The sequence below is a fragment of the Tinamus guttatus genome, unplaced genomic scaffold (assembly GCF_059628265.1).
Source record: "Tinamus guttatus ecotype Peru unplaced genomic scaffold, ASM5962826v1 Tinamus_guttatus_pri_ptg000029l, whole genome shotgun sequence".
Lineage (NCBI taxonomy): Eukaryota > Metazoa > Chordata > Aves > Tinamiformes > Tinamidae > Tinamus > Tinamus guttatus.
In genome coordinates, this window is record NW_028288563.1 from 630,459 (window position 1) to 642,871 (window position 12,413).

The 12,413-nt window shown below is 62.0% G+C and overlaps 1 protein-coding gene across 1 annotated transcript; it reads right to left on the reverse strand.

Moving 5' to 3' along the window:
• Positions 1-3,288: 3,288 nt before the first annotated feature.
• Positions 3,289-11,322, reverse strand: LOC148596156 (maestro heat-like repeat-containing protein family member 7). The gene is made up of 15 exons (XM_088529914.1): positions 11,218-11,322; positions 10,604-10,708; positions 9,939-10,104; positions 9,363-9,475; positions 8,921-9,070; positions 8,589-8,743; positions 8,045-8,192; positions 7,455-7,579; positions 6,774-6,888; positions 6,291-6,466; positions 5,690-5,885; positions 4,873-5,028; positions 4,650-4,751; positions 4,100-4,202; positions 3,289-3,440 (listed from the first exon to the last, which is right to left on the reverse strand). Exons 1-15 carry the CDS (start codon positions 11,320-11,322, stop codon positions 3,289-3,291), a joined length of 2,067 nt encoding a protein of 688 aa, XP_088386040.1.
• Positions 11,323-12,413: the final 1,091 nt, after the last annotated feature.

Genomic DNA, 12,413 nt, shown 5'->3' on the forward strand with positions numbered 1-12,413 from the left:
AAATGAAGGGCCTCAGTGCATCCTAAGGCAGTGTAATACTGAAGGGAGGCTGTCAGGAGGAGGAGGCAGCCCCTTCTCAGTGTTGCCTTGTGGCAGGATGAGACAAGAGGCTCAAATGGAAAGAGAGGATGCTGCACCTGAACATCCGAAAGAACTTATTTACTCTGAGAGTGCCTGAGCCCCTGGAGAGGTTGTGGAGCTGCTCCCAAGCTGTCTGCACAAGGTGCTGATGGAGCACGCGGAGCCTTGGCCGACTTGGCTGCGCTCACGGGAAGGCAGCAGCGAACTGATCTCCAGGCGGATGTGGGCCAGGCCGAGCAGTGGCTGCTGTGGACACACACGCAGGATGTGTTCTGGGGCCCAGAGCGACCCGCCGTGTGCCTCAGCATGGGGCACTGGAGGGGCACGGCCAGGCTGTCACCCCGCACGTGCAGGAGATGGGACATGCCAAGAGCAGGCCTCCCCGGGACCTGGACAGCGACAGCTCGAGCACAAGGCCTGTCCTGGCTGCAAGCGCTAGGCAGGACGGCCACGTCATCCCCGCTGCAAAGGCTGGCTGTGCCCTGCCCACCAGCGGCAAGGCGGTCCGCCGAGCTCGGGGAAGGGGTAGGGGAGGCCGGGACCCCATGGGTGCCCAGGGGCTGCCACACAGAGGCTCTCACCTGCTTATCCTCCTTGGCCTAGCAGTGGCCTCGCACGCTCCTCATTTTCCATCCTGCTTGGGGGTGGCAGTCCTGGACGTCAGCAGGAGGACCCAAGAGCAGGGGGGCTGAAAAGCCCTGCAAGGACCAATGGTGTCAGTGTGGTCAGCGTGAGGCCGTGTGGAGGGGAAAAGGAGCAGGGCTTGGTGGGGCTGACACAGGGCAGGCAAGAGGCTCTCCTGCTCTGTGCGGGCTGCAGCGGTGCTGCCCGTCAGCCGTGGGCTGCGCTTAATCTCTGTCCTCTGGAGCAGGAACCAAGCCTGGCACTGCCCTCCCTGCACTCAGCGTCGGAGCACCAGGAAAAGGAGTCCTGCCTAAGCCCATGGTTTGGCTCGTGTGTTTGGGGATACCTGTGCACTGATGTCACCACTCCCTTGGACCTGCTCTGCGTCAGCGTCTGCCTTGGCCCTCCTGGCCCTCTCTGGAGCCTGAAAGGGAGAAGCTGGATTGGTCCCACCATCAGCGCAGGTGTCCCTGCTGCCCGGCAGCTCCCATTCACCCCCAACAGAAATCCCCCTCCCCAGGGCACGTGGCACTTGCTGCCCCACAGGTGCCCGTGTTGGCCTGTCCCCAGCCCTCACATCCCTGCCAGCACCCTGGGCTGGGACAAGGCCTGCACACAGGACAGTCATCCCAGGCAAGTGAATGGTGCTGGGAGTCTGGAGCCGGCCATGGGCCACGTCCCTCAGCGGCCACGACACGCTCAGCTCTCTGGGCACAGATGGGACTGGGGAGGGAGCAGCTGGAAACCTCTGCTTCCTGAGCAGGCTTAGCCCGTCTGGAGCGGGGATCGTCTCGGGCACGTTAGAGCGGCCCTTGCCCGTGTGTGCCGAGTTTGCACGCTCCTTGGGCAGAGCTGTGCTAGGCTGTGTGTGTGCATGGGCCTGGCCCAGCACTGCGCTGCAAGGGGAGAGCAGGGATGATTTTTTATTGTCAGGGATCACAGAATCACAGAATCTTGTGGTTGGAAAAGACCTTTAAGATCACCAAGTCCAACTGAAAACCCTTCAACACCATACCTGCCAAACCATGTCTCTAAGCGTCTCACCTACGTGCTTCTTGAGCACGGCCAGGGACGGTGACTCCACCTCTTCCATGGGCAGCCTGTTCCAACGCTTCCCCACTCTATCCAAGTAGAAACTCCCTCTGATGTCTAACCTGAACCTCCCCTGGTCCAACTTGAGGCCATTTCCTCTTGTCCTATCTGTAGTTATTCTGGAGAAGAGACTGACATCTGCCTCGCTACAACCTCCTTTCAGGTGGCTGTAAAGAGTGATGAGGCCTCCCCTGAGCCTCCTCTTCTGCACACTAGATAATCCCAGCTCCCTCAGATGCTCCTCATAAGGTCAGTCCTCCAGCCCCTTCCCCAGCTTTGCTGCCCTTCTTTGGACACGCTCCTGCACTGCCATGTCTTCGTTGTAGAGAGAGGCCCAAAACTGAACACAGCATTTGAGCTGCAGCCTCACCAGCGTCAAGTGCAGGGAGAAAAGCACAGGGGATTTAAGCACTTAACCGGACACGTTTTCAGGGTGCCCTGAGGCCTTCCCATGTCACACCAATAAGGCAAGGGAGGTAGTAAAAGTGTTGTTTCTTAAGGAACAAGAGCAAAATCTGGGGTACCAGAAGGGTACCCCAGAGGTATCTTCTGATCAAGGACCTCATTTGATTACAAGAATAAATTGAAGGGGGAGATTAGTTACATTAGTTGCACTAGAAAATTGTGTTAGTCCCCTCCCAGGAGTAAAAGTTATTGAGGACTTGCTGTTGTCCTTAATTTCTTTTAAGAAAGACTCTTTTTAGGGAAGAATGGGGACAATGGGAATGACACAGGCAGTTCCGCGCATGTAGCTGGTCCATGTTTGCCGTGCAGCTCCCGGTGGGCCCAGCAGTGCTGTCTTAGGGCTCATCTACCAAGAACCTCCTGGTCTCCTTCCTTGCTTGTCCCGTTTTACCGTGCACCACACACTTCCTCCCTTCTCCCTACCTGAGCAAGTCATGCTACCGCCTCTCATTCAAACGCATACACATTGCTACAAAAGAAACATTGGTGAGATCGCTGCTTTCCAGGCACGGCCTTGGAAGCTTCCTGACTTTCCAGAGAGCAATGCGCGCTCTCCTGAGGATCACTTGTCCTCTCTTGCCACTGCCTGAGTGCAGGCGTTCAGCAGGGAACACCTCAGCGTTCAGCAGAGCTGAGTTCCTGCTACCTTGGGGAATGCTCTTCAGCACAAGGATGTCCTACACTCTGATTTCTTCCCTGATTTTCCCCTTACAACCACGCTTGGAGGAACTAACCAAAATACAAAGAAAGACGAAGATGAAGAGGAAGAGGAAGAAGAGAATAGAATAAAGAAATAAAGGGAAATAGATAATGAAAAGAAAATATATGGGGAAAAGACACAGGCCAGAGTACAACATGAGGAATTTTATAATAATGTCTGTACAAATTTCTGCTGGGAAACTTCTGGCATTCATTTCCTTCTGGCATCCAGCCGGAGGGTTGAGGTGCAGCAGATGGACAGAATAACACAGACTATTGTGTCCAGATGGTTCCTGGGGCCCTCGTTCTCCTCCAGGAGAGGCCGTTTCAGCTCTCCCGTGCTCTCCAAGGCCAGCAGCACAGAGCTGACAAGCTGCATCTGGATCGTGAGCGTTTGCTTGCAGCTCTCAGGAGGAGGCTGGTCTGGCCAGCCAGGGAACGCAGGGACGGCTGGATGTCATACTCCAAGGGCTGGAGGGCTGCCACACAAAGGAAGGGAGCAGCAATGTTAGGCACCTCTCTGCAGAGACACCCCCCAGTGTTACCCTCCAAGCTGTCCTGGTCCTGCCCAGCTCTGGTCATGGTGAGGAGGGAACCCATGGGGCAAAGGGATCAGCTGCAAGTTTCTGCCACTCAGCAGTGTTCTCCAGTGCCCCTGACCTCTTCCTGCACCCCAGAAACCTTTCCCTGGAGCAGGGCACACTGCTGGAGCTCCCTCCGGAGCCCTCCCCTCCCTGATTCAGTGCAGCGCTGCCCTCACTCACCGCTGCAGATCTGCAACACCTTCTCCTCCCTGGCGTTCTTCCAGTGCAGCCCCACAAGCCCTAGGCACAGAGCAGCCTTCACTCCTGGCCCTGCTCAGAACGCTCCCGCAGCGCAGATTCCCCGGGCAGGGACAACTTCCCCACAGCCTCCTCCCCGCTCACAGGCTTGGCCCCAGGGGAGCGGAGGAGCTAAGGCAGGGCCAGGGGCTGCGCTGGGAAGCAGCAAGGCTTCCTCCCGGCCACTCGGGGTTCCTGGAAGACCAGGCCCTGCACCGGGCACGCTGGGCTCTGGCAGCCACGGTGCTGGCTGCCACGATGGCAGCTGGGTCCAGGAGCAAGGGACAAACAGAGGGACGCCAGGGGCTCTTGCTCACCAAGGAACCTCACGGCCGCCTCCCGCAAGGATGCCTGAGAGTCCTCCAGGTAGGGCAGGCTCTGCCGCACGTATTCTGCCATGTGGCTCCTGCCTCTCGCCAGCTGCACAGAGCACAAGAACACGGCCCTGGCTCAGAGCTTCCCCACAGAGTCGGGCCAGGCCCTGCTCCCTGTGCCTCCTCCCTTTGCCTTCTGCATCAGGGCATGGAGGGCACCTCCTAGGCAGGAGCCCTGTGGGGCTGAGCTTTGGAGAGAGCAGCAGGCGGCGTGTGGCCTGGTGCTGCTGAGGAGCCGGAGTGGTGCCCAGGCCCACGTGGGCCAGGGTCTCCTTCAGCAACCTGGCACGAGGCCAGAGCTCACAGAGGGGCCACCCCAAGAGCCCGCCGGGACCACGCACTTGAGGAGAGGCGTCAGGCACACAGGAGCACGTGGTGCTCTTAGTGCTGGAGCAGTGCAGGGGCAGCACAGCCGCCTGCCCCATGCACAGCTGTGAGGGCACGAACAGGCCTCATGCAGAGGGGGCCCCGGGCCACCAAAGGCTCTCCTTACCAAGCACTCTCCAATCCTCCAGCTCTGCTGAGCCTGGGTCGTGTCCCTGAGCTGTGCCCACTTCAGGAGCACTGCAGTAGCTGACAGGGCTTCCCAGGAGGCCTGCAGAGAGCAGCAGAGAGCAGGACGTGGCACCGCAGCCCAGGGGAGGACGCCTGGGGAGCACCCGCTTCGCCCCTCCACCTTCCCTCCATCCCTTTCCCAGCCCTTTGGAAATTGGTACCTTGGCCACACTCTGGGTCTCATCGTGCAGGTGGAAGAAGAGCGGCAGAAGGCACCTGCGCACCTTCTTCTGCATCTCCTTCCTCGCCTTGCCCTCCACCAGCTCCATCAGCTCTTTGAACTGACCGATGGAGAGCTCTCGCACCTGGCTGGATGCCTGCGAGGAGAGAGGAGGGGGGACCTGAGCCTCAGCTGCTGCCTGCCCACGCTCAGCATCAGCAGTAGTGATGCTGATGTGCAGAGGGGTGCTTGGCACTGCAAGCCTCTGCAGTGGAGCTGTGGGCCCCATGTGCCCCTGGTGCCAAAGCACCCCGGGGCCAAAACAGCTTTGCAGAGGCACCAGTTTTCCAGAACAGGCTGTGCCCAGAGAGAGCAGAGTCACGGGTGTCTTCTGGGCCTGAAAGTGCCTTCCCCTCCCAGCCCCACTGACACAAGGCAGCCACGGCAGGAGCTCACACAGGCCATGGCCCTGCAGGAGGAGGAGCCCGGGCAGACCCTCCAGCCCAGCGCCCGAGCACACGCAGCCCCTGCTGAAGGCTCTGCCTTCCTGCCACAGTGGGTGCTGACAGCATGGGGTCCTGCCTGCAGTGGCCACTGAGGAGCTCTCTGGGGTTTGGAAGCACCTGCGCGGTGCAATCAGGGGGTCAGTGAGAAGTGCTGGAGGGCTGCAGAGGCCACAAGTGAGGCCATGAGAGCACGGAGAAACCAAGCATGGAGAAGGCCTTGCTGGAGTGCTGCCCACAGGGCTGAGCTGGCACAAGGTGCTTCTCCTTAGAGAGTGCCCACGCACAGACCTCAGGCTCCCGCAGCAGCCTCACCTCATCAAAGAGCGGCACCAGCTTCTCCGCCAGCTGCAGGGCGACGGGGCCCGCCGCTGCCCTCTCCATCTCCCGCATGATCTTTGTGGTAACGAGCAGGGCCTTTGTGCTGACACCCGGGTCAGCACTCTGCAGCGCCTCCATGACCTCGGGCAGCAGACCCGGCATCTTTCTGGCCTGCAGGCAAGAGAATTTCCTGTTTGTAGAGCGAGGAAAGCCCAGCGGGCAAAGGGCTCTGCTCCTTCAGCACCCGCCTCCTGCCCTGCTTCTCCACCGGGGCACAGGACACGCTGCCACAGGCAGCCAGTTGCCTTGGGCTGCTCCTGGGCTCCGCTTTCCCAGCCCTGCTCAGTGGGACACTCCTTATGGGATCAGCGCTCCCTCAGCTGAGGCAGATGGGAGAGACTTTCTTGTGCTGGCTGCAGCTGGGATGGGCCAGCAGTGCACAGCCCAGAGCTTGCCCTGAGGGACACGGGGCTCGCCTGGTGGCCAGGCATTTGTGGGTGCTCAGCAAGGGAAAATGGAGGAACCGCCGTGTGTCCCGATTCGCAGCCAAGGCCAAGCGCTGCATTCAGCCCTGGCCTCCTCAGCAGCCCCAGACTGCCCACACAGCCCCACGTGACTCGGCACCATGCTCACCATCTCCGCTCTCCCGGCAAGGGTCAGGAGGCCTCCCAGCACCAGGGAGCGCATGGCCAGGCCTGGAGAGCTCAGGTAGCGCTGCAGGAGGTAGAGCACAGAGCACTCCTCGGCCTTTAGGTCTGCACAGGAGAGCAGCTGAAACGCACAGAGAGCAGCGTGTGGGAACCTGGCAGGGCCTGCAGGACTCTTGCCCCTGCTGCTCCTGCTCCACATGGACAGCTGCGCCCAGGGCTCCAGCCCCACACACGGCCTGTGCTGGAGGTGGCGGTGCTGGTGCAGGGCCCACACGCCCCTCTCCCCCACTTCATGCCCTAGCACTGGCACTAGCAGCACAGCTGCTGCCCAGCTCCCTTGGCTGCCCTTCTGCCTCGTGGCCCTGCCTGCAAGAGAGGCCGGGCTCTGAGAGGCATCTCCGAGAACCGCTGCTTGCCACCAGGCCTACCTCAGCAAAGAAGGCCATGGCAGGGATTTCCTGCAGCTTGTCCCCTTTGGTGAGCAGCATTTCCACACGGCGGAAGATCCAGGACCGCTGCTCAACGGGGGCTGTCCTCATGTGCCTGGTATGGGGGAAGAAAGCACCAGTGGGAATGAACTGGCCAGGCAAACCTGGCATGGCATGGCCTACTCCAGCCGTGAACGCACAGGCCACAACACAGCTGCAGCTTCCCCCACCTCTGCTCATGCAGCAGGTTTCTTTGGCCAACACACGTGCCCACGGGAAAGTCAGTGTGCAGCACTATGAGGTTCCTTAGGGAGGAGGACTGGGCAAACCCCCTCGCTACACTAAAGCCCTGCTCTTCCAATAGCCTCTTTGGAGCCTCCTCCTCCCTCGCATGGCATTGCCGACGTATACACCTTGCACCTTCCCTTGTGCTCTAGCAAAGCAGCTTTGTGGCAGGCCCTGTGGGGCCGTGGGGGCCCTGCCTGCAGGCAGGTGCTGCCTGCGTGTGCGCCAGCCCCCAGGGCAGGTACACGAAGATCCAGGTCCTTAGGAGCTTCCTGGGGCTGACACTTTATCCTCTGCCTGTGCCAGGAAGGTGGCTTCTCTAGGCGCAGCGTCCCCAGCACCCAGTGTCTCCAGGAGCACAAGGCAGAGGGAGGGATGAGCCAAAGGGTCTCTCACCTGGCCAGCAAGCTCATGCCGCTGGGCTGAGTCTCAGCTCTGAGCAGCAGGTCCCAGGCACCCTCCTGCTGCAAGATCTCCACCTGCTCTTCATATCCAGCACAGCAGAGCAGGGCTTTCAGTGCCTGCACCGCAGACCTGCATGCGGAGCAAAGGCCAGTTACACTCAGAGGCCAGGCCCTGGCTGAGGGCACATGCAAAAGGCAGGAGAAGCAGGACAGAGCACCTGGCAGGGCTGGCTGGAGAAGACTCCTCCTGACCTATGGACGCTGCAGCAGCTGAAATCTGCAGCAGCAGTGCCATGAGGAGCTGGGGGAAGAAGGTTGCCACAACCTCCAGGTGGCTGCTCCGCTGCAGGATGCCACAGAGAGCCTTGGTTGCCTGCAGCAAAGGGCCAGAGAGAGCGCTCAGTGCCAAGAGCCAGCTGTGCCAGCGCCTGAGGCTGGAAAGCACGGTGGGAACGGGGGCCTTTCCCGGGATTTGCAAACAGCCCCAGTTGTACAGAGGCCAGGCTGCTGCCCCAGCCCCTGTCCTGAGGCAAGCCCAGCACTGGGGCCACTCAGCGAGGCCTGGGGCCACAGGGAACTCACAGCGAAGGGGAGGATGCAGGCGTCCTCGGAGAGAGCTCGGAGCCGCCTGAGCAGGAGCCGGTCGTCCAGGATGCCCAGCACCTTCCTCAGCACCTGGTCCAAAGTGCTGGGCAGCCCTGCCAGCACCTCCCACATGGCCGTGGCAACGCTGCAGGCCCAGAGCACCCAGTCACGCAGCTGCCGCAGCCACGGCTCCAAGCCCAAAGGCGGGCAAGGCCCCGAGGAGCCCTGCAGCCCTCCCCGCTCCTCCCTCGCTTAGAGGGCGCCGTGAGCCCTGCTGGGCAGCAGCAGATGACTGAGTCCCCAGTTGCTGTGGGGCCGGGGGGAGTGTGGTGCTGGGGCCCTGCCACCCACTTGCTCAGTGTTGGCTGCTGAGGGCCTGTGCCAGACGCCAGCAAGGCGCTGGAAAGCGCAGTGTGGATGTGGGGCCTGCCCTGCCCGGCCCTTTCGGGATTCCCTGCAGGTTTTCCTGGTTCTGGAAGCAGAGTGTCCTGGGGCACCCTTCCCACACGGAGCAAGCCCTCCGCCCTCCTGGGGCCTCTACCTGTCACACTGTGGGGAGCAGTTCAGCAGGCTCCTGACCACCTCGCTGGGGTGCGCAAACGCCAGCAGCAGCAGCAGGATGTCCAGGCTGCGCCGCGCTGCACCTCTGTTGATGCACCTCAGGTTTTCATAGATGCATCGCACAATCTTGGGCACCTGGAGGGCGCACAAGGAAGAAGAGGGGCAGACATTTGCTCCGCTAGCCCTGGGAAGTGCTACTTGCCTTCCCATCCCTCTTGGCTGGCTTCCCATGGCCCTGGGTGCCCAAGAGAGATGCCTGGTGGGGAGGTGCTGCCCCTCGGGTGCAGGGCAGCGCCACCATGGCCTGCTTACGTTCTGCAGCCAGGAGGTGGGCTCCAAGGCGACCACGTCCAGGATGCCAGCAGCCGCCTGGAGCTCGAAGGGGCTGGAGTCCCGCAGGCCCTCAACAGCCGCTACGATGATGTCCGTTCTCTCCGAGGGCAGGAGGTGTCTCCCAAACATCTAAGGCAGCAAGGGGAGAGGGAAGACCTTGTGACCCAGAGCAGCATGACAGTGCTGCTGAGGCGAGCAGGCAGCACCGCTCCGGAGCAGGGCCGTGCTGGCAGCTGCGTGCAGAGCTGCAGCGGCTGCCGTGTGGAGGGGGAGCAGGGAGGGCCATGCGGCGGAGGGAGCAGAGCGGGGATCGGGCTCATGCATGGCACGAGAACCCCATGCACTGGAAATCCATTGGCTCATTTGCAGGTGTCCTGCTGATGCCCTGGCCCAGAGGGCCAGCAAGGCAGCAGCTCCTTACCATGGCCATGTGGCTGGTGCTGTTGGTGGAGGAAAGGCAGAAGCGAGTGTGCTCAGCTTTGCCTTCCCTCTGGAGCCTTGGATGCTCTGCACTATTGCCTGCCAGTTTCCTGCCTGCATGGAAGGAACAACACAGAGGGGTCAGTAGGAGGGAGCACCTGCACCAAGGGGCTTTCCCGCCTACTGAAACAGGCTTTAAAGGAGTCCTGGGGACTCCTGGGGAGTACATGGGGAGCTGAAGAATTGACAGGGAGCATCTATGGCCATTCCTAGAGGGAGAAGGGGAACTGCTTGCTGGGCTGCAGAGAGGGGATTGAGTGCAGTGGCCTTTTCCCCGCGAGGCAGGACAGGAGGCCTCGCATGGCAGAGGTGCGTGAGGATGCACTGCTCCTCGCGCGCTTGTCAATGGGCTCCCTGGGCAGCCCTGCGCTCATGCAGCGCTGCTGCTCCCCTGCTCCTGCACTGCAAGGCTTTCTTGTTGCTCGTGGCAGCTGAGCAGAGGGGCTTGGTGCTGTGAGGCTTTGCTTGGACAGCAGCCTGTTCCTGGAGGGACCCGTTGCATTGCACTTGCTCTTACTCTTTTGCTGCAGGGCGAATCGGAAGGCGTAGTCCAGAGCATCGAGAGCCACGGTGCTGACGCCCTGCTCCTTGGCAGCAGAGCACAGGAGGAGGCGAGCCACGAGCTTGCCCAGCACGTGGAAGTCCTCCTTTGCGGAGAGCCCTTCAGCGGAGATGCCGCAGGCCTGGCGGGAGGAGGTAGAAAGTAGCGGGCGCAGGGCTGCGGGCAGGCCCTTGGGCCAGAGGCTCTTGCAGCGCTGAGCACAAGGCAGGAGCAGTGCGTGCGGCAGCGCATCGTGCTCAGCACAGCACGAGGCCTGGAGCCAGGGCAAGGGATCGACCTCCCCTCGCCTCCTCCCGAGCAGCCCTGAGCCGACACGCAGGCGCTGGCAGCAGGGAGGAGGAGAGGCCGCTGCAGAGCAGCCCCTCGCTCCCAGAGCAGCCGGGCAGCAGGCGCGGCAGGAAGGGCTGCCACGCGCGGGAGCTGTGGCGAGAGCGCAGCCTCCAGAGAGCAGCCTCCAGAGGCAGCAGCAAAGGCAGGGCCATGGGCAGAGGGGCCGCTGAGCACCCTAAGCTGTGCCCAGGCTTGCCCTTGAGGGAGGGCGCAAGCACAGGGCAGGCTGCGAGGCCGGCCGAGCGCTGTGTGGGGGCTGCGTGGAGGCTGCCTGCCGCGGAGGTCCTTACCTGCACAGAGCAGGAGCTGAGGAGCGCCCTGCTCAGCCTGGCAATTGTCCTGAGGGCCCGCTCCACCTCCGCTGCTCTCGTGCTCTCCGTGAAGGGCAGCAGCAGCTGGCAGAAGGAAAGCAACACTCTGCCTTGCAAGAGCCCCACAGTTCTGCAGGAGCCTTGGCAGCTCTGCTCAGGCTCTGGCAGCGCTCGGGCTGCACGCACGCAAGGCCTCCTCAGAGCAGGAGCAAATCTTGGCAGCGCCTTCCTGAGCGCAGACACCCTCCCAGCCTTGGGGGGACAAATGGCCAGTCCGATGCACCGTGCCCAGGGAGGCAGCCAGAGCCCAGGCTCAGTGCTGCCCCTGCCCCACTGCACACGCGCCTCCCAAAGGGGCCACTCGACAGGAAGGTGCAAAGCCTTGGATAGGGAGGGAGCTGAAAGAAGCCTTGGCTTGATGGAGAGCCCTCCTGCTGCCCTGATGGAGATAGCGCCTGTGCCTGCAGCATGGAAGGATGTGGCGAGGATGGCATGTGTGTGTGGAGGGGGGCAGATGCTGTGTGTGGAGCAGTCGCTTTCCCTGTGAGGGATCCTCACAGCCCTGTGAAGCGCAGTCTTTGTAAATGTCCCACCTGCAAGAAATTCTGCAGCTCCAGGAGGCTGGAGGTGGGCGAATCAACCACCACCAGCTGTAGCACCTCGTCCAGGGCACTCTGGGTCTGCAAGGAGAAGAGCATGTTGTCGCACTCCTTTAGGGTGCCCCTTAGGCAGAGGGCATTGCCTTGAGTTCCTCCTGCCTGAGGGCAAGGGGACAGCCGTGGCCCTGCGGTGCCGCGTGGGAGGCCTCAGAGCAGCAGAGCTCTGGCATGTGGCGCAGCCCAAAGGAAGGGGAAGGAAGGAGGATGGTGGGGAGGCAGCGGGGGGTTGATACCATGGTGGTGTGGGATGCCTGAAGGGGGGCAGCTCTGCTCACAGAGCACCCCTCCAAGAAGTCCTGTGTGAGCACGACAGGGGCTGGCAAGAGGTGATGGTGGTGCCTGTGATTACCTTCTCTGTGCCTCTAGGAAAGGCCTGGGTGGGCTCCAGAAGTGCCTTCTGCTCTCCTGGCAGGCCCACATGGCTGCACGCACAAGAACCTGCAGGGAGGCACGAAGGAGAGGAGGGAAAGCTGTGGGACGTGTCAGCAGAGACTCGAGCAACCCCTTGAGCCTCCTGTGGCCACAGGCCGGCTGCCCTGGAGAGAGGAAGGCCTGAGAGGGAGGAGGGAAGCGGGGCCCTCACAGCCTTCCCCACAGGGCCCGTGAGGCCTGGGCTGTGGCCAGAGGATGGGAGCGATGCTGGAGCACAGCAAGGCAGGGAATTGCGCCAGGTGCAGCAGCGCTGGCCCCTCTCTTGCAGGCAGGGCACAAATGTGCCTGCCCAGCTGCAGCACTAGCGCCTGTGAGCGGAGGGATGGAAAGGGAGGGAGGGAGGGGAGGGAGGAAGGGAGGGAGGGAGGGAGGAAGGGAGGGAGGGAGGAAAGAAGGGAGGAAGGGAGGGAGGAAGGAAGGGAGGGAGGAAGGGAGAGAGGAAGGGAGGGAAGGAGGAAGGGAAGGAGGGAGGAAGGCAGGGAGGGAGAGAGGGAGGAAGGCAGGGAGGGAGGGAGGAAGGAAGGGAGGGAAGGAAGAAGGGAGGAAGGAAGGGAAGGAGGAAGGGAGGGAGGAAGGAAGGGAGGGAGGAAGGAAGGGAGGAAGGGAGGGAAGGAGGAAGGGAGGGAGGGAGGAAGGAAGGGAGGGAGGAAGGAAGGGAGGGGGGAGGCAGGAAGGGAGGGAGGGAGGAAGGCAGGAAA

Excerpts from the sequence above, each read along its gene's own strand:
- LOC148596156 (XM_088529914.1), bottom strand. The coding sequence starts at position 11,322 with ATGCTCTTCTCCTTGCAGACCCAGAGTGCCCTGGACGAGGTGCTACAG. Across the intron at positions 9,476-9,938 it reads ATTCGCCCTGCAGCAAAAGA|GCAGGAAACTGGCAGGCAAT; the intron begins GTAAGAGCAAGT and ends CCTTCCATGCAG. Across the intron at positions 6,889-7,454 it reads GGCATGAGCTTGCTGGCCAG|GCACATGAGGACAGCCCCCG; the intron begins GTGAGAGACCCT and ends CCCCCATACCAG.